The sequence below is a fragment of the Amphiura filiformis genome, chromosome 5 (assembly GCF_039555335.1).
Source record: "Amphiura filiformis chromosome 5, Afil_fr2py, whole genome shotgun sequence".
In the NCBI taxonomy this organism is placed as follows: Eukaryota; Metazoa; Echinodermata; class Ophiuroidea; order Amphilepidida; family Amphiuridae; genus Amphiura; species Amphiura filiformis.
The window spans coordinates 3109101-3132197 of NC_092632.1; the positions used below are offsets into that span (position 1 = coordinate 3109101).

Below are 23097 nucleotides of genomic sequence, written 5' to 3' on the forward strand. Positions count from 1 at the left end.
TGTTATTTTGTTGAAATGTTGTTGCTCTTTTGCATATTATTTAAGTTGTAATGCTATGTATAAGACCAAATATCATATAGAATGTACCAAAGAATATGTTGTAAGACAGTACTGTATTTACTATATCTACTTTTTAAATAATGAATATTTCATATTTTTTTTAATGAGGAGTTCAGATGAATTATATGATACATGTAAATGTCAATCGGGATATCTGTGTTCTTGTTATGCATAGTAACAGATTCTCTCTGTATCAAGTGTGCATGTATTGGACTATTCCAGTTGAAATTCATACACCCCTTTAGAAGACATAACCTTAATCTGACACACAGGGGGTGTAGATTTCAAATAGAGCCCTGTTTGCTAATCACGATAATACCATTTATCACATTTTGTATCACAACTAAATGCTTGCATATTAACAAAACTCTGTTTGTATAATAGAGTTGTTGAAAGTTGCGTAAAAGTTTAGTGTAATTTATTTACACCCCGATTTACACCTCTATTTTACTGTTCCTGTTCCTTTTGTGGTAGGAGTCCTGTATTAATTTAATGTCAAATTTATATTATGTTTACTGTTTGGAATGTAAAGTTCCAAACAGAATGCATGTAAACTTTCAATTTATTATAGTTATACACATTCAATTATTTTGGGCAATATCTGAGACCCTTGATACAAATTCTACTTGTGCATTGTACACGATCATTAATATTACACAATGGGATATTTTGTATCCAGGGTCTTTGATATTGCCCAATAAAATTGAACATGTATCGGCCGCATTAGGAACGGCTTAATGTTTTTCTGGAGGGTGTGACCAAAATGTGGTCCTTTTAGAAAAAATATCATCTTGGATGTAAATAGTGAACCCCTAAAATGTACCTTGAGAGCTGTTTTGAAGCTTTTGAATTTGATCTTCCCTTTGTTAAACTTTTTGAAATGTCAAATATGGCATTTACATGTATTATATTTGCATTTGAACTACATTGTACTATTAACTATTATAAAAAGTAAACTTGTGTGGATTTTACAGTTAAGACTTCTAGCTGGCTAGGGCCTGACTGCAAATGTGATGTGATCAGATCTGTAGATTTCATCATCATGTATGTGTACAAACTGACTCAAATAGGTGAGGCACTGATTTTGCCATTTTATACCTTAACCCTAACACTTAACCCAGCTTTTTGATATTGGAAGTTACAGAAGATACGAAAAAGGAGAGAAGATGAAGAAAAAAGTCACTTGGCACCCCCGGGATTCGAACCTTTGACCCCCCGCATGCCAACCACATGATCACGGACCGGTAGCTACATGGGTTATGGCTGCCCGGGCAGCACTTCCGTGAGCATATAACACTTAGGGTGATTGCGTCATCGCAGACCCTGGGTTTCACGCATGCGCTTAATTTTTCATCGTGGTATTCTGTGGTATTTTTGAGTGTTAGGGTTAATAACTTACTATTGTAGTTGATATTATTATGTAAAAGATTTTCCAGGGATGTCAAGACTAGGTTCTAAACCATTCCCAATTATTATTATTCATTTCATCTGGACACCCATCAGTTTTGAAACCAACATTTATGAAAATGAACCCAATAGGAATTGGGGTTCTCAGGTTTAGTTGCAAACAAATAAACTCCTCAAAAAACAGCTATATATCAGAAATATTTGAAATCTATTTCCATAGTATTTCATATCAATACAAACATTGTTCTTTCCTGTCAAAAATGACACCAAATTTGTGACCATAACTTATTCCATATCTTTGAAATACAAGGTCTCAAACAAAATGTGCCAAATCTGCCATTGTCTGTGCCATTTGCATCAGTAAACATGAGTAAGGAATATCACACTGTTTCATTAAAAACATTTTCGAAGTGCTGACTGCCTGTCTTTGACATCTCCAGTCTGACGAAACTTGGCTTTTAGCTTGAAGATCATACTGTGGGAAACTCCAAAGGTTGCCGCAAGGCGCAACTTGATTCTGAGGTATGCCAGCCTCAAACTGACCAATAGCTCAAGCCTTATCCAGATCTGATTATCGAACCATGGTTAATTAGAACTTTCTTGCAAATGACCACTATGAAGAAGTGACCAGCAAGAGAGATTGACTTGCATTGATCCATTTGAATCCACAATTCCACATGTAGACCTGTTAATTCTATCCTAGCACTTTTCATTCAAAATGATATACTGCAAACACTTTTCATTCATTTTTTTATTTGTGCATGAACCTACTTCAATTCATTCATTCAAAGCAATGAGATGAGCACAGATGGTCAGTTTGTCACATTTTCTTTGAAACCTCTCTTTCTTTAAAAGACGTGGAGTAAGTTATCGTCACAAATGAGGTGTCATTGTTGACAGGAAAAAACAATGTTTTCACTGATATGAAACAACATGGCCTGCATTTTGGAGATTTATTTCAAAAATCTGATATACAGCTGTTTTTAAAACTTTTTTGAGGAGTTTATATTCAAGTTAGATTTGTTTTCACCACATGCTTGGTTTGGCATTGCAATGGTAATCAATTCTTGAGCCTTGTCTATTATTTTCAAACTTTTATTTTCCTACTTTGCGATGCACACAATATTGTATACTTGCCTTCTGAAAGAATAAATGACAATGTATATACAGACTCGTGTTATGTATTACCTAATGTATTCTTGTATTGAATTTATTGGTCCATGTCTTGACAAATTGGTTGTTTTATGCCACCTGTTCACTAACAGTATAACACTTTAGCAAGTGAAAAAGTAACTTTCTTGGCAAAAATGTGCAAAACTTAGCAAAAATTATGCATGAATCAAGTGAAAACTATTTCAGAGTTCTTTGAATTTACTTAATACTATCCCCATACCTCTTTGGATCATCATCTGATCATTCAATGATGCATACCAATTTTGTTTAATTCACTGGCTTTAAGTCTGTTTAAATGCTACATTTTTTACCACAGAAATTTTTAACCAACATTGTCAGAAATTCACTTTCAAGCTGCACAAAGTTTAATTTTCATAACACTTTTTTCAAAGTTTAAATCCTGTCTTGTAAGCTTTTTACCTCAGAAACACAAGGCCTTGTGTCTAATTTAAATAAATATTAGATTTTGATACGGTATCAACATTTTCAAAAGGAAATTCTCTTTCCAGTAGCACAAAGCGTAATCTCCATGACACACCTTATTCAAAATCAGTATAACAGCCTCTCATCTTATGACTACACAGTACAACCAAATTGTCAATCGCCTTTTCCTCATAATGGACATAATACCTAGTGTTTCTGAGCCCTTGATATCTTTGTCAAGAACTTAAAATCCCTTCAGAAAAGTAACAAAAAGAGGCACAGCACAAGATTGACATAGGATTGTTCATCACATATTTATTACATTCATATAATTTCACATACATACTATGCATCACATACATAAGATCTACTAAGCTACTGATAGTCTGACATACTACATCATAGTACATGGCAATAATCTGTCTGTGTTCCAATATCAGTGTCACATTGATTGAAATATGACAACAAAGTTGCATGCAGCAGAGCATGGCTAGATTTTCTTGAAAAACTTCTTGAAAGAGTCCCATTCATATTCATGACAATGGTATGCTTCACAATTTACTAAATGCTAATAATTTTGGATTATTAGCATTTTATAATTGAAGACCGTATTAAAAAGACTGGTTTGCGCAAGACGTCCTGTCAACCAGACCAAAAATGCCGTACTGCGCAGGTCAGCAACTAATCACGCCGCGCCTTTGCACTGACGTCAGTGTCTTTTTAATTTGGTCTCTTCCTTTACCTCTCATATTTAAATGAAAGTTTTGTCACTTACAAGTTTGGTCTCATTAATGATGATGCCCCATGTTAAGAATACTTCAACAGTTTAGAATAAGTAGCACAGAAGCTAACATAAAAACTGATCTCTCATGATTGAATACATGTAGTATTTGATTTTGTGAATTATTAATGACTTGATTTATTTAGAATTGAGTTCATACAATATCCTCATCACTTATGGTATTAGTGATAAGAATTGATTAATTCTTGCATCATCACCAATTTCTGATTCATCTTTGCATTATTGCATTAAATGACTTATTTTCTAAGACCTCATCTTGTACTAGAGCCAATTTAGGCTTATTTACTTGTAAAAACCAGATCCAGATTCTTACATTTAAAAGAGGAAAAAATGCTTCGTGCAAATTACGATTGCATGTATGTCAACTTAATCAGTTTCCATAAAGTATAATGTATAGATGAGGTGACAGCGATGTATATAAATGAAGGCAAGAGAAATGTCTGTACATAGACTCAACCCAAGTTTTATAAGCATAGGCCCTTAACAAAACAGAGGTGTGCACATACTGCCGGGCAAAGAACAATGTTAATTGCCTACCAAATGTTTGGTATGATCATTATGACGTCACCAGGGCCAGACTTACCTTTTGCTGGCCCTGGGCTCGGCAACTTGATTGACCCCTGGCTTATCCCCCTCTTTGGATGATAAATATGGATAAGATTGGAACAAATTTGCATGAAGTATGGAAAGATTGACACTATTTAAGCTGAAATGGCCAAATATGAGATTAATTTGGTCAACATCATGCACACAAGTGTCAATTTTGGCACCTTCTAGATCCTGGCCACTTGGCACTGTGGAAATCTGGCTCTGGAAATCACATGTCACTTCATCTATTATACTGCTCACTGCTATGCAACTTTGTTGTCACATTGAAAGATAGAAAAAAATCTTGTTGCAAAAGAGTAAAACTTCAGTCTTATACTTTGGTTAATTTATGTTTTTACTCTCACATGCAGCATAGTTTATTTTATTTGTGAGAAAATATCAAATGCAGATTGGTGTACACATCAAGTTTATGTACAAGCTGAATGGATAGATGGCTAAAGGTCATATCACTATAATAGTTACTGCTGCATGCTATAATACTGACTTGCAAAATCATGGTTTGGAATCTGGGTCTGGAGTGGGGGGGGGGGTTCTCAGTACAAAAGGCTACACAGGGATATGTCGCCGAAATACGTCATATTTTCGGCCTTTTGGTATAAGGATGTCCCATTTTTGTGTGTAAAAACTAGTATACTGATGATTTGTTGGGAGATTGGCCCAAAATCATCTTGAGCCAAAATTTCCCCAAACATACAAATATTTTGAGAAAAATCTTGGCCATAGTATAGAAATGGATCCCTCCCATGTTTGGTGAAAATTTGTCCCATTTCAGACTGTCGAGGCACATCCCTACCCAAACTGAGTACCCTCTAAGCTAAGTCTCCTAAATACTTCCTCATTTGAGTAAAATACAACAGAACAATCAACATGTGATACTTCTGTTACCAAACAAAGCAGAAGTGTTAATTTGAAAACATTTCCCAAGTATAAAATAGTTAGGTAATAAAACAGATTTTGACTCCTCCTCATGAGTGGATTTGTCATCATCTTGAGGGAACCACTGTATGCTGTGTGTGTATCAACCATAAGTCCACAACTAAAGGATCCACATATACACATGCGATGGTGTTCCTCATTCCGAATCACAAATTCTTACACATACCTACATGAGCCAAAAAACATGGGAAGAATCAGCAGACAATCTTCACCCTGGCTCCAAGCTGCTCTGCACTTTTGTAAAAGAATTTGAGGGGAGTTGAAAAAGTTTGACAACACTCCATAAGCACTCAAAAATCTGTAGTCCCTGTAGCCTCCATCAAGCTAGTCTAGTACGCCAAACATGGTTGACCAGGTAAATGTCCAAGGTCCACAAACCATACCTGTGATCTGTATACCTATATTGGCAGTAGTGACTTCCTGGGATGGACATATTTTCCAGCAGATGGAGACCGTATGGTGGCTCTGTCTCAAGCTGCCAGACACTACAAAGTTTACAATTTATTATCAAGTCCAGTGTTGATGTTGATACTGACAACACATTGTATTCCGTTGAATAGATTCATTCAAAATATTTACATTGCATTTCACTGGTAGCAGTTGGACGTGCTCAAAAATATCATGTGCTCTGAATGTCTGTATGAAGTCAGGAAGAGTACAGAGCCTTGTGATGCCACCCACAAAACCCATTCATTCAATTGAAAAATACATTTAGCTTCATATTACAAGTGGCAGGAGGAGTGAGTGAATTGTACTCTCTCTAGATACTACAAAACTGACACATCAGGTACTGAATCAGTATATAGAGCACAAAACTTTCTCTTCATATAACACAAAACTTTCAATGTAAACTCACCCCTACCATTCAAACATTACACACCCTCTTTGTTCCATACCATATTTTCAAAGATAACTTGATGATAGCAAGTTTTTGTAACTGATTGTTTCCTTTCTCAGAATGTGCATGTGAACTTGAAATTTGAAATAACCTCACACATGTGTTACATTTCTTAAATATTCTTAAATATTTCCTCTTGAGACATGATCGATTATAAGAAAAATGGAAACGTGAATTTTGTCACTGTTACAAAATGTGTATGCCTTTCGCTCTAATCCTGTATTGTCAACTTGAATCCCTGACCCATCTGCATGAACCAGGCGGGGCATTTACCAGCCGTATAAACCACTTGCAAGCAATCACTATTCATTCTATATTGGTTACACAGTATAAAACATGTAAACAATTTCACTATTGGGGGAATTGAGTCAATAACAAACATCATGATTGCGCCTGTTTTTATTGGATCCAGACTTGGATTCTGCTGGACTAAGACAACTAAACTCCAAACACTGATCAATTGCTGTGGCGGGCAAATGTCACATGCCTAGGAAACAGACCATAATGGGTCAGAAATTCAAATGATTAATTCAGGTGCAAATTATTTTACTCTCAAAACAGTTTTCTACATGCCTGTAACTATACTATTTTGCTGTAAACCTTTGACAAGAACGTACTTCTGCGATGTTAACACGGCACCTGTGAAGCGCAGTATGTGTGGTTTACGTGTTATATGCATTGTTCATATTGTCGCCATACGTGAGTTGCGCCTTGTCAGCATTGTGGAAGTACGCCCCCGTCGAAAGTTTACAGCAATTTACTCTTATCATCAAGAATTGTATAGATGAGTTGACTGCAATGTTTATAAACAAGGGCAAGGTACTGATCTATCGATTATGCTGCAGAGACGAGTATGAAACTATTTAACTTGTCAATAGCATTTTTGCTCTTTGTTTATTCGGCATAAGTTTTAAAAGCACATGTCCTCAGCAAAATAGGATGTGCGCACATACTGCCAGGCAAACAATGACAAACTGCTGGGCAAATGTTGGTATGATGGCACAAGTCAACTCATCTATTGCATTATACCATTCAACTTAAATGGTACAATTACACTGTCTGTTCTTACATAGATCCTGTCTTTTTAAAAAAGTGAGAACATGCATTGCTCCCAGTAGCTAAGTAACATATCATTTTTAAAACAACATGCTCCAATGCCCATATCATGATAGCAATCACAGTGTGTGGCAAAGAAAAATGCTAGTTGTCAAACACCACAAGCTATTGTAAAAATGTTACCTACCAGCTTTCAGTCGTGACTAACGATGATGCTTTGAAGTCAACTGGTTGCGTTTTATGCTAGGGCTTGCTACGGGCATAACATATCAAGTCATGTCTGACAAAATTAGTTTACCCCCCACAAAACACTTGAAAAGACCTGTAACATCTCATCATCATGATTATACTAATATGATTTCTTTGTGAACTATAGAAACAGTTGCAATAATTGCCACTCATTTTAAAAGTCAGGCAACTCTCTTTACAAATCTTATTCCCACCACACTGTTTTCACAAAGAAATGAGTGTCAGCCATGACTATAAATATCACTAATACATAATACTATTCATTATAACTACATAGTACACCATAATTACGCTACTTAAGTCAACACATATCTACTATACAGCTAAGATAGATGTATTACATACATGATTACTTTTCCAAAGAAAATATCATTTTCAAAATTACATAACTTTCAATTTTTGCATTCTCAATGTAAACCCATGCACTCAAATGTGTTCGCTTATAGGGTGTCAGAGTTACCATCATGTACGCATACTCAAGAGTTAGCTTAGTATCAAGACAGGGATCATACAGGTTACATAATAAAGCTGTCCAATCCCTCAACAAAGTCTTGATAATTGGCTAAGCTTACATGAAGGATAGACTATAGTGTTTCATCCCATCCATGTCGTCTCCATGGTATTTTGACTACAACCAATACTAAATTTATGGATCTATGTTAAGTTTTACACAACTGATGTACATGATTGCATCAACAATTTGACTTTGTATATTCTGCCATTGGTATACATTTATTGTATTCATCAACCTACCACTGACAGATCTTTGCTAACACACAGATTATAGACACATTAAGCACTTGACTGCTGCCCTCATTCCTACATTTCTATGAAATGACACATTGTTGTGAGGCAAATATACAACCATAATGCTTTGCTTCCCAGACTGAGGAACTCAAAGTGTCCTTCATTGTGTTCATTTATGTCATACTTAGCTTCTGAGTTTACACAGAACACAGGTGAGAGCACAGAGTACATTGAAAAGCAACCCCAACATCACAGAGAATAATAAATTTCAAATGCATTGTTTAACCTATACATATACACAGTTTGGAAAATAATTATAATTATATATACAAAACAGAATGTACATCAAAAAAACCCTTCTTTGAGAGATATGACAATATGATACACAAATACTGGCATAAAACAATAAGAAATCTAGTAGGTTAAACAAAATAAGCAACTTGTATTTGAAAAATAAATACATTAGAAATAAAAGGTACAAATAGTTGATGAGTAATAACATATGGATACATACAGGTAAAGCACCACTGCAAAAAATTGTTGCAGCCATTGAGTTGCAAACATGCAAACATGGTACAAAAAATCAATAACTATGTGTTTGTATATTTTGTCCAATAAAGAGAGCTGTAACTGCAAGATTTTTGGTACTTGTTGGGAGGCATTATAATTATCACTACACGGTGGAAACTGAAACATGGGTCCTTTTCAAACTACACTTAATGCAACAAAGCGGCAAACTAATATATCAAAAGTTTACATAAAATAAAAATTGTCATCATTTCCCACAAACAAGTACTGTTTCATGGTTCCCAATCCCAATAAACCTTGCCTATGTAATACTTTTGTCATTATGGAGATGATGTTTCTCTTCATATGGCTTACATTTGTATGGATGATAACAATACACATCCATACCATCTCATGCCTTTCTTAAAAGAATATGATAGAACCAATGGCTTGGCATGTACACTCACATGATTTACATACTCACCCTGGTAACAAACAATGGTATAGTACGTTGTTACAACTCAAGATGTTGTGACAATGTTATATGATGTTGTGTGTTACTTGGGCATACATGCATCATCCATGTCATTGTAAGCATATGAACAGAGAAATGAACCTCACTTTTTGTCCACATAAACATTTGCCTAGACCATCTACTTGATATAGTGAAGGTAGTGTGGATACATTCAGTAACAGGCAGTAGAGTTTTTTGCATTTTTTTTCCTTTTTGGCAACCCTGTCTGCACTTTAAGCAAAATATTTTGGTTGCACTGACTATGTGTAAATGTTCCACACTACCTTCATTCAACCAACCACTACATGATAAAATAATCACTTAACCTCTTCAACAGAAATAAATACCAGTATTTTGTCTCTATATATAACCATTCCAAGTGTCCAGTCTCTTACACAGACACTATATGCACCATTACATCTATACAAGTATTACAAAACACAAAATGGTTTTCATTGCACCGTGATACATTTAGGTATATAATACAATAACAGCATTAAGAAAACTTGTGTCATATTTTTTTTAAATTTCATATTCATACATAATTATTTTTTAAATGTTTATAATCATATTTTTGATAAAAAGCACACATTTGTAACCATAATTAAAATACCTTAGAAAGAACTAGCTCTCGGTACTAGGGTAAATACTCTAAATGCAATTGCCATGATTCTAGATTTGATAGAGCTATTATACTACAAGAAGTGTTCGTTGTTGTTTTGCCTAATACTTTACAGCGTAAGTAAATTTTTATCCTTCCGTGGTGTATGCACATGTACTGTGTATCAAGCATATGTGAGAGTAAATGCAGAGTGACAAAAATCACGCTGATTGACAATCATGACAACAAAATTGGCCATTGATGATATCAGGACCAAGGAAGAATTAAGAAATTTACTTTACATAATTATTGATTAGGTTTTATGTTGCACATGGTTGGGCTAGACTAATGGATCTGATATGAGAAATATTTGGTATTTTGTGATGAAACCATTTATCTGCCATCATACAATTACAGTGTAATATAATGTTTGAATCTTTCTACTTCTTATTTATCTCTTGTATAGGGTCATCTGGCAGCTGCAGGCATATTCCTGACTTGAATTATGATGTTAATCTTGGGTTTTCAACTATTGCAGTGCAAAAATATGCCCACCTTTTGCTGGAAGTTGCAGCCATAATTACGGCTTGATCAAAGAAAGATTGCGTATAATGGAAGATAAAGATAAAACGACTAGTTTGCGTCTGACGTCATCTGTCAATCAAACTTAAGCATGGTTTGTTTACAAGTGTCGTGATGATATGAGTTGCTGAACGCGGAGGTAAAAGCGGGCACCTTATTGTTAATTTTGCACCATTTCAAACATACGAACCATCTCAAAAGTTAGGTCTTTCTTTCCCGAAGGCACCATGTCAACAATGCCTAAAAAAGTTGCTTTTTGCCTTGAAAAAGTACGTCATTTTCCACCATTTTCTGTTATTCATTTTCTCCGATTGGCACCAGATAAATCAACCTTCCTTTTATGTGCTATTAACTAATCAAGGATCGTAGGGAATTTGATTGACAGTGACGTCAGATGCAAACTAGTCTTTTTATCTCAATCTTCAATTATAGTACAAACAGTGTAAGTAAAATGCCAAAATCTTTATTAAGCATATTCCTTGCGTAATACGCATGTAATGTTGAGTGTATGTCGTACCTTGTGCAAAATAGTATGTGCTGGATGTATAGTATGCTTATTTTGGCATTTTACTTAGCAATGTAGTTACTTCTCATTAGTAGCCAAACTGTACACCTGTCGCACAACAGATCTAAAAACTATTATGGTTTGTCAATATTTCATCACAATTATTACACTATGAAAACCCTCACTTGTAAACTTTTTACCCTGCAGAACTTCATCATGTTGTCAATTGGGTCAATGTAATGTATACATTAGCCAATACAACAATAAAAACATCCATATATCTTTAAAACATAAAAATAATAAAATTCAATACATAATGGTGGGAGTTGTCATGGATACTATATTTTGATACATTAAACTAATATTTCCATTAATTGCCTACATGTATATTGTGCCCCAAAATTGACAAACTACACAACCACAGTTCTCTGTTTAATAGTGGTGAATTCTTCAATCAAACCAGTTTACAAACCACACTTCTTTGTTCTTTAGTGGTGTATCCATCAATCAAGCCAGTTGCAAGTTATTGCATATGGGTCACTCCATATGAAATCAAGGAGGCTCCCCACCTGACCCCCTCAGATTTGCTTTATATTTTAGTCATGGGTTGTACCTGTAAAAATTTTAAAAACCTGCAAATTTGAGCTCTGTAGCTCTTACGGATTTTCTGTGGCAGTCATTTAAAGTTGGAGTAGGTGGGTCTAAATTTGGACCCAAAAGTTGCCCTTTAAATAAATTTCATCTTTGGGAGTCTGTGCCTTCTTTATAAAAAGAAAGAGAGGTCTGAAACCTTGTATACACACTAACTGCTTGCCCAATTTGTCAAAAAAGTAAAAAAATAAAAATTTCTGTAATTGCGCTTTGTGTCACAGGGTCATTAAATATGCAAGAAAAAATGTAATGTTTTGTAAACTGGCAAGTTTAGACCCCTAAATTGACATTTTTGTCAGATTAATTATTTTTTGTTGTCACTGATGCTATAAAAAGGTTGAATTTAATATACACTGTAAGAACTGAGAATCCACCATGTTTGTATGTTGGTAATGGAAGGGGGATTATGTATCATACTTCCAGACTGTTTCAAATGCTGTTTCAAATTTTAGAAGCATTGTATTGACAAATGTTGCATGTGCAAACCTTTGTTGCACTAAGATGCAAATTATGGCCAATTTCTATCCCTCTTTGAAACAATGACAAGTGTGACAATCCAATACAGCAGATTTCCCATAATATTATACATTTGGCTATTAAGATGTCTCCCAATCTCTACAGTATAATTCCTTTGAGGAAAAAACTACTGTAACACAGTACAAAACAGGAGTGTGATTGTGTAGCCTTTTAATACTTGTCTACAGTTTGATTGTCACTCACATACTCAGTATACCATAAACTGTGCAGTTATAACATTAATTTTACAACATTAACTTTAAATAACAATGGAATGAAATTGTCAGGTTTTCATAAATCACTTTCATTGTAAGTTGTATTTCTGATCATATGGTAAACAAGTTTAAAAATAAACAAAACTGTATTTACAATCTTTTAAGACATATTATTTAAAAAAAAAATTTGCATGTGGATTCAAGTTTACCACACTGCAACTGCAAACCTGCTTTTGAAATATTAATTTGTTAAAATAAGGGGCTATCATGTTTATTACAGATTGAGTGCAAATGTGCAGCCTCATGAGGGTCAATTGTTCCAGGAAGTGATCAAGATGAAATTGCTACGCTCACTTATGGCATATTTTCAGAGTGCAGATGTAGTATGTATCAAGTGTAAGTAATTAGAAACAGCCGATAAAACAATTGGTCCTCAAGAATATGTTAGAAACCTCTTTCAAAACATTGCTTGTTTGCAATGGATGTGTTTCTTTTATTCACCTGGGGGGGGGGGGGCTATACCAGTTATTATTTTATTCAAAGGTATGCTCATTTTATTACTTCTGGCTTGATAAATGCTCACAAAATGTAAGCTGCATTGCAGTGGTCATTCGCATTTTCATCACTGTCATAAAATGTGATAGGAATTATCCAAACTACAAAGCCTAAACATATGGACTACAGTTAAGTGTTATACACTCTACGACTATATGTTAACTATACGTGAACAAGGACTCTACTTGTGTATTTGCTGATTTTGGTATGTATATACTGTAAGCTGCATACTGGAGGAATACACTACATGATATGAGTCGTCTACACAAAAATCTTACAATATATCCGGCATGAGAGCAAAGTTTATATAAAAAACGGCAGAAGAAAATCCCCCGACGGATGCTGCTGAGCTGCCTGCCTGCGGCGGCATTCACAGACTAATCCACAGTGTATACTTTTGAGTAGTTTCCATGGTAACCTGTTGCAAAGCATGATGGGAAGATCTCTTTACCTCATCTGTAATGGTAATGCCTGGCCCTCTGGTGGACATGATGCTTCATTCTCTGGAGCAAACAAAACTGTATAAGAGGAAGTGAAAAGAGACGGAAAAAATTGGAAATGGTTAGGTCAATAAAGACAGAGTAAATTGAGCATTTCAGATGGTTCCTTGACAACTGCACATTTTGTTTGAGTACGTCCCCTTATGGTAATACTGTGATACATGCATTCTATGTAAATGTCATAGAGGTAAATCATAAGAGCAAATCACCCCTTCCCATCATTCCATATTTCTGAGTCCTAATAACTAGCTCATTCATAAGATGTAATGTTGCCAAACTGAGACATTTTATTTTAACTATTTTGAGCATCATCTCATGTTGAGTGCTTACATCACCAGCTTGTGGAGTGTGGACAAAGTACCCTTCTTCATTCATTCATTGTATTTTATTAAGTACGTAGGCCTCCAGCCCATAGTACAAAGCAAACAATAATTACACGGTGACAGACATTATTTACATGCATATGAAAGAAAAATCAACAATTTAGATTAATAGAGAAACATTATGTATCAGAATGCATATTATACCTGAGTTTGAGAACAATATAAATAAACTCTGAAAGTGTTTGAATAACATTAATATCTTCATTTTTCATCAAAGAGATAAACTTATATAATGATGGATTGACTCTATAAAAAACAGGAATGTACTTATCTCTTAAAATCTGAAAAAAGGGACATACCAAAACAAAGTGATATTCATCTTCAACACTACCATCATTGCACAATTCATAGCAAAACCTCTCCTCGGCGTTTATTTTATTCCACCTGCCAGTTTCAATTCTGAGAGGGTGATCGGAACATCTTAATTTTGCCATGGCCCTTCTTTTACCAAAATTTCTAATCAATAATAAGTACCTTTCAGGAGCAAGGAGTGATTTGAACTGAATGTAGGTTCTTAATTTATTCCTTGAACTCATATCAGAGAACCAATTTTGAAAGGAAATATCTCTAATTCTGGTGGCAAAAATATACAAAAATAATTTTAAATCACCAACATCTTGAGTTTGCCACACTACACCGAAACCAGACGTCTGCAATAAGTGTTTTATATTTGTAGTCCAATTTGTCATACCACGTTGATCTAAATTAAAAAGCATCAGATAACATTTCTTTGGGTATCTATCATTTGACATAAAAATTAATTTCAACCAATATTTTATACAACGCACAACCTGAAAAGTATACATAGGGGTCTTCCGCACTCACCCAAAGAAGCACTATTTGATGTATTGTATGCGATACCCCTAAAAACTTTTTACAGGCCTTAATATGTACATTCTCAATCGCATCATATCTTTTTACACCCCAGATCTCAGAACCATAAAGCAAAATAGGTGCAATGACTGAATCAAAAATTTTGAAATATGCAGAGAAGGGCAAACCACCAACCTTTTTCATTGCACTTTCTAAAGCATACATTGCTTTTTGTTGCTTGCATAGCAAGCGTTTTGGTTGCTTCAGTAAAAGTATTACCAGTTGAAACCATTACACCAAGATATTTATAGGCGCTAACAATTTCAAGCTCTTTACCTTGAAAAAACCACTTTTCATACCTTCCGGATTTGCCTCCTTTTCGGTTTATGATAACCTTGGTCTTATCTACATTTACTGACATGCCCCAAGTATTACAAAACAATTCAAGAACATCGATGTGTTTTTTTTAACTATCAACACTATCTGCAACTAAAACAATATCATCTGCATAGAACAATGATTTGACTTCAGTGTTATTATCAAGTTGAATTCCACGACCACCATTAACATCAAGAAGTCTTGAAAGCTCACTAATAAAAATTGAGAAGGAAAGAGGGCTAATTTGGCAGCCCTGACGAAGACCAAAGGGGCAATCAAAGAGATCTGAAAGATGTGAGCCACTTTTAATACACGATTTTAAAATATTGTTTATATTACAAAGAATATTATACAATTTACCATTAACACCAATATCCTTAATTTTTTAAGGAACTTATCCCGAGGTATGCTGTCAAAGGCCCTCGAGAAATCAACATAAAGACAATAACATTTACCACGTTTTCTGACCAAAAATTTTTGAATAATACCATGGAGTGTAAAAATGTTATCAACAGTCATGTAGCCTTTCCTAAAACCGGCTTGATTTTCAGGCAAAATATTATTATTTTCACACCAAGAATACAAACGACTGTTTATAATATACATAAAAATTTTTCTTATGACATCGAGAAGAGAAATAGGCCTGTAATTTGAGGGACTATTCACATCGCCCTTCTTAAAAATTGGAACAATAATACTTACTGTCCACGAATCTGGAATGACAGCAGTATCAAAAATTAAATTAAAATATCTTTCCAACAAAGGCAAAATGTAATCAAGAGAAAATTTAAACACCTCAGCTGGTAGTCCATCAGGACCAACAGCTTTTTACATTCATTTTAGAAACAGCAACTTCAATTTCATGCCTACTTATTGGAGCATTAAGCCCTTCGACGTCACGATTTGGATCAAACAAATTCTCTTCTTCAACCTCATTTTGATCAAAATTCACAAAATCATTTTTTTGAAAAACAGTTTGAAAGTGATTAAACCAATCATCAATACCCAAATTATTTGCAACTCTAGGCTCATTTTTAGAATAAATGTTCCTAAGAGTTTCCCAAAACTCGTTTGGGTCATTGACCTTATCTTCCAACTCCGTTTGTAACATTTTGTTATAAACGTCTTTTTTGTTTTACATAACTTCTTATAATCTGACCGACAAGCAATATAATTTCTTAAATCAGTTTCAGTTCTTTTTGTTCTGAATTTCTTAAGTAAATTAAGCTTTTTCTTTTTCATACTTCTACATTCATCATCAAACCAACCATCATTTTTCATATTATTATTATTACTACGACTTGGTTTACACAGCATGTTATTTGCAGCCAACTTCAATGCATTAATCAGCTGGGATGTAGCACTACTTATGTCACTGGAATTTATCGCATTGTCACACCCATTTAAAAGTTCATAAACCTCATTTGAAGCTAGATTGCACCTAAACTCATTAACATACTGGTCTTTCCATTTATACTTTTCATGAATGCTACCTGTACTACATGTATCATTGATATTATTTGTGAACATGTTATGCAAAGCTCCTGTCTTAATAGACCAGGTGATAGGTAGATGGTCGGATTCAGTACGCATAGTCACTTCAAAATCATTCACCGCATTAAAGAATTGGCTGCTCACCAGTAGATAATCCACAAGACTAAGACCTTGGTGACTAACAAAGGTATATTCACCTTCTTTATCTCTTTCTGACCGTCCATTCATGATGTGAATATTAAGTACTTTACACAACTCAATAAGTCTACGACCCCAAACATTAACAACTTTGTCCTTAGAGCAGCGAGCTGCACAGAAAGAATCTACGTTATAAACATCAACATGATCAATGCTTGGAATATAGTCATATGAATCGTCCAAAATAAAATCATGTTCAGTACCTGACCGGGCATTGAAATCACCCGAGATAAGAAAATTTGCTGTAGAATAAGACGTTCTTAAATCTAGAAGAACATCTTCCAACGAATCAAAATTTAAATCAGACTTTCTTTCATGTCTTTTTGAGTCGATTGGCTAAGCATGTGGATACATCCCACAGGAATAGGTTAGTGCACACGATTCAAACCTGCCACTGAAATAGTCGGAAATACATGTTAATCTCAGCTTGAATGTAATGTAGCTCAATTTTAAGCATTGCATTATGGGAAAGCATCAATCAACACATTCCAAATTCAACTATTGCTGTGCTACAAACACTGCATGTAATAAAAACCAAAATCTGATCAGATTCCGAAAACTTGGAAATACAATCCTCATACTTTATTTTTGTAAAGAAATCCCTGCCCTAGGTATAACATTTGATCTCAACATATTTAATGCTACAAATATTTGCATCTAGCAAAAACTTGAAATGAAACTCTTGAGGTTTATTGATAGGAGTCAGCCTCCCAGCCAATAAAAGTCACTGTATTCAAGATGAGAACCCTTCAAACTGGAGGCTTTGTCATGTTGCACTCTATGCTCTGAATATGTATCTTTGGTAAGATGTGACACAAGTAAACACATGAATATCAAGGGGCCATGGATAACACTTCCTTACATGAGGAGAATGTACAAATGAAACAATGTTTGTTGGAGAAGATCAGGTTTTGGTTAGTTTTGAAGGGGTTCTTAAAAAGGATAATGAATGCTATACATGTAAAGTCTTACCACTTGTGTGAGTTTACATTACTGCACAATAAATGTTTATATTTTTAGCAAGCTTTATATTGGTGAAAATGAAATAAAAGTGTTTTTCAGATAAATGCTGATGAGATCTTGATTTGCCCTTTCATGTCAGATTTTGTCATCCAATTCCTCAAAAATTAACTTCCGAGTTATAAATAATGTAGTCACGAACCACTGCTTGTGCCATGCATACATTATTAAATTACATGAAATCTCAATCTTATGATGAAATATAACTGTACAGCAGGTATGGTATTTCTCATCATAATCACCATACACAGTTGTTGGACAATGACATCCAATACACAGGTTGATATTAAGGCCTCCATCTATAAAACATTCAAACATGCATGCGTCCATACCAATGTCCGGCAAACCCATCAGTATCTAGGGTCAGGTTTCCTCCTCAGGTATAACTATGGGTCAATTTCATGTGCAGTCTGAGATGGTCAGACAAATAGTCATGCAACTTATATCGCCAAGGGGCTATATCTTAAATCGCTTCATCTGATGGTAGAATAATCCAATGTTTTCTTTTGTCTTATCATATGTCAGTTTGATCCCGTTTCTTTTCTTTCTTTGGTCAGAAATAACACAAGGAGCAAGGTATAAGCCAACATTTTTGTGGTTTTATTTTTGTGCATTTATCACAGGCCGTGAATTCAACACTCCAAAAATGTGCTTGATAAGGAATTTTAATTATCAAGCCTAATTACTAAGAAATCTACAACCACAAAATCATCAAACTGTGAAAATGTTTGTGAACTGTGAAAATATCTGTATGCGAAAATATTGACTTATACTGCAGAGCTCGTTTTTGAAAAGATTGCCATAAATTAAGATAAGGACTGGAACAAATCTAGGAAGCCTTTGGCATTTGGATGGTAATTTTGATTCCCCAAAAAGAAACACAAAAATAAATTGTTGGAAGTTTTGCTATCCTGGTAAATGAAAATAAATTTTGTCCAGACCAACAATATTTTGACTTCCCTAAAAATTTGCCAAATTAGCATACATCAAATTGGCCATACTTTAAACTAAACTCCACAGAGGGTCAAAAGTACATTATGTAACTCAAAATGTATAACATGTAGACATTGTACTCTTACAAATATCTAAACTAGTTTCATACAGTTTCAAAACCCCTGTTTTCCTTGTTATCTTAACAACAATAGATGTAAGTAGAATAGAATTGCATATATTCCTACACACATCTCCCGGGACACACCTCAACCTTGATGTGTTATTGAACCTACATCTACATAATGAAACAACAACATGGACAACGTTGCTACCAAGCCTTTACAACACAATAACACATTTTCTTTTTTTGTGGCAATTTGATTTTGCCACTATTCCTTGGTAACTAATACATGTTGACTTACACTGCCAGGTATATAATTTCACCATATAATAAAAGATGAACAATGACATATTGATATTGTGAAACACCATTTACCAATTTAAAATGTTCACAAAATTCAGTTGTTCTGTTGAAGCAGTGAACAGGGCACTGACAAGGCATAACCTGTGTGTTCATTAATCATGCTGTAACACTATACCTGCTCTCAACACCTTTATTTGTGTGTGCACTGTTAATTGAATGGATGAATAGGTGAAGGAAGAGACTGCAGCACCAGCCTGCATATATCATGCAAATGATACACAATTGATTACCCGTTTCATCACATAAAGCTCTATTGCTATCATTTCCCCCGCAAGGTACCCACGCATTGTTCTTAAAGGAAACCATGTACACACCTTTTGTGAAAATGATACTTAAAATGCTGATGATGCAGTATCAAATTTGTTCAATATCATATCGCATTCACTTTCTAACATAGCAATCTTCAAGGAAAGTAATCTTCATTTTTAATATATTGAAATCTATTTTTTTATCTACTGCACTTTAAATTTTAAAAAAAATGCAAAGCTCCAAAATAACAAAGATTCATTTGTTCATAACTATTGATATTTAATATCAGTAAAATACCCTGAAGTAATAAATTCAATAGATGTATGCTACATTTCATGATAACAAAAAATGCATATTATAATACTCAAGGAACAAAAGTGCCTCTACCTTTTCACTGATTATAGTGCAATCTCCATGCATCAAAACAAAACTAGCCTGAATGACTGTACTAATCAGGAGAAACCTTGACACACTATCAAACAACAAGATTGGATTTGGTCAATAACATATCATATGGTCACCAATGTATGTGTACTATTTTATTTGATCAGAGTAGGTCATGAGTACATTTATAAGATACCTGCTCTTGGTTTAGTAAAACTGGCAAAAAAAATCAATATTTTTGGACTAGCACATCTGAATCTAGTACCAGTATTATCACTGGTCTCATTCAGTATTTCAAAATGACAAATGGTATAAGATTCTTCTACATTTTGAAATTAAACAGCTCTTGCATTTCTAGAAGCAAATATGAAATCAAATTAAATTCACTGACTTGAATTACAATAATTATGATATGTTTTATGATTTGCTAATGGTATCTTGAATGAACACAACATTGATGTTGTTTCCATGCACAATCACACAACTTAAGGTTTCATATTACTATTTTGTGCAATCCCAAAACAAAATGCAGTCAATTCGGTGATTTCCCATGAGTGACTGGTATACTGCTATTCAATCACCAGTCAATCTCTGTCTTCTGTATGCATGTCTGCAACTCTTTCTTTGACTAATTTACTTAGCCTGATTTTTGTCTATGGTAATACACAGAGATCCATTCATCAGCAAATGATTTGTCAAGTCCTTTGGAAATTGGTTGGTAACCACTAAAACTTGCATTGTGAAAATTGATCTTACATGCACAAAATATGAATAAATAAAGATTAACGCAATGAAAAGTTTAGTCTCCGAAACCGGTGAATGTAGCTATGTGAAATCTTATTTGATGTCTAGCTCAATGTAGCCCATTTTGGGACTTTTCCTTTTTTTTAGATTGTCAGAAAATGGAAGAATTTGGCACTAGGTTTTTTTTAAAAATCTACAGTGGATAGCAATGAGGTAAAATGAATGTATAGGAATCAATACCTAGCAAACCAGTTTCCTATCTACTGTAGATATCAATAAAATATAATGACATTAAAAGAATAATGTCACAGATGTAGTTTAACACTTTTGCTATCTACAGTAGATAGCAATACCAGTGCATGAATAATTTATACTGATGATAACAACTGATATGGTTCATCAGCTTGGTGAATCTAAAGTAGATGGCAATGAAACAAAATGAACTTCAAAACAATCAATAGCTGATGTAGTTCATAGAATTTGCTATATACAGTAGATATCAATTAAACACAGTGAACTTAAAGAAATAATTACTGACATAATTCATTGGTTGTTATCAAAAATAAGAGCCATCTACCAACTTACAAACTCCAGTAACATATTCCACAGGCTTGCTATCTACAGTAGACAGCAATTAAATGTTATCAAGAACCAGTTATGCAAAACTTGTTTTTTTATCTCTACCAGACAACAATAACCAAATAAAGAGTTAATTTAAATACTTCACTTTCTATCTTCAGTGGACAGCCCTCGATGAATTATAAACAGAGCCGTACGTAGCCAGGGGTGCAGCCCCCCCCAAAAAAGGCAAATGTATACAAAAAGTCCCACAATTTAAGAATTTGCGTGTGTAGCGAGCCAAAATCAGATTTTTAAAGCTTTTTGGCCCAAAAAGGTCCACAGGGGAAGAAAGTCCACTTTTCACAAAATTGCCCCCGTGGAAAAAAGTCCACTTTTTCAAAATAAGCAACCCCCAAAAAATCCTGGCTACGGGCCTTATTACAAATAAACATATTCATAGTTAGTTATCACTCTCTCCTATTACCTTTGAGAATATAACTTGTCAGCAGGTCAGGCACTTCTTTGCTGTCTGCATCAATTGCTCTCAGAACTGAAAGATAAAATAAGACAAATAATATTGAATTAATGACATGGGTTTATACAACACACCCAATGTGAGTTACAACAAACGTCTGCAACAAGACAAGCCTTGATGTAAGTCTAATGCTTATATTTCTGAACAACTGCTTGCTTTAATGTGTCGAAGATCTACTGGGATCTAATGAAAATCTGAAATTACTTTTAGAATGAGAAGCCTTAACGCACTATAACATGTTTGTTAATTGGCACTAACAAGTCATTTTGTATACTATGTAAATGTGTTGCTATACTTGTAAATGTGTTGCTAATCTAAAAAAATTATGCTGGGATTTGACTAGATGCTCCTGTATGTTTGTCAAGTTAAAGATACATGTAGAATGTTCGTGTTTTGATTTACAATCTTTTTGTACCACACTATGGTGTAATCACCATTAATCAAATTGGAACTTTTCACTTAATGTGTTTGATTCTTGAAACACAGTCACAAACCCCAGTATATAAAATAAGACAGGATAAATACAAGGTGTCCCAGAATGATTTATACCGGGAAAGATGGAATTTTTAAGGTATGAACGGCATTTCTATTGGTCATATTGTTTTGCATTTTAAGTTCTACAAATATTTAGGTTTCTCAGATTTTTTAGATTTTAAAAATTGGACGTTTCTAGTAGAAGTTAGAGAGGATTTGCGTAAAAATGGTGAATTCCATGTTTTCACAAAGCAACATATTCTGAAAATCTGTAAAATTACTAACCGTTCAGCACAAAGTTATTTGGAAAATGTTATGCGGTATATTTGTTGTGTCCTCTTCTTACTTCTACTAAATAGTCGATATCTATCGTTTATTTATGATGTTACGAAGCAATCCTTGTATGGAATAAAGGATTTACTACGCTTGAGTGACCTTAAACTATTCTTTCTTTGGCGGCAGTTTTGAAGCCAATTATTGCGGTGTGTGAGTTTCATCATTTGAAATACCGGCAGAGATGGATTTTTCATAAAAGTATAGAGAAGGTTCGTCCTTAGTGTCACAGCATGCATTTATGTCCACAGTATATTGGCAAACCAACAGCTATACGTGACGAAGAAGATTAAAATTTACTGCGGAGGATCCTTGAGGAAGTTGTATCCTCTGTAATAATGACATTTTTGGGTAAAAACTGGGGTAAAAATCACATAAAAAGTATGTTTTTCAACCTAAATATCTGATGCCATATTGAAATGTTTCACTTAATCCCATATCAAGAATTATTTAGTATTGTAAGCTCTACATCTGTGCCAAATTTAGTGTATTTCCTAAAAAAGAATGTAGGATTTCTCCAATATATTGCACAGTGCGGCTGGATGATGGTGATAAAGCATCCATGTGTGATGGTGATAAAGCATCCATGTGTTATGATGCCTTTACAC

General features: G+C 34.4%; 1 protein-coding gene across 1 annotated transcript in view; it reads right to left on the reverse strand.

Moving 5' to 3' along the window:
• Nucleotides 1-12629: 12629 nt before the first annotated feature.
• LOC140152482 (fasciculation and elongation protein zeta-2-like) overlaps nucleotides 12630-23097 on the reverse strand; it is an 86537-nt gene continuing 76069 nt past the window's right edge. The window contains 2 exon segments of the mRNA XM_072174811.1: nucleotides 12630-13524; nucleotides 21632-21697. Coding sequence (XP_072030912.1) covers nucleotides 13454-13524; nucleotides 21632-21697 — 137 coding nt within the window. The 3' untranslated portion in view covers nucleotides 12630-13453.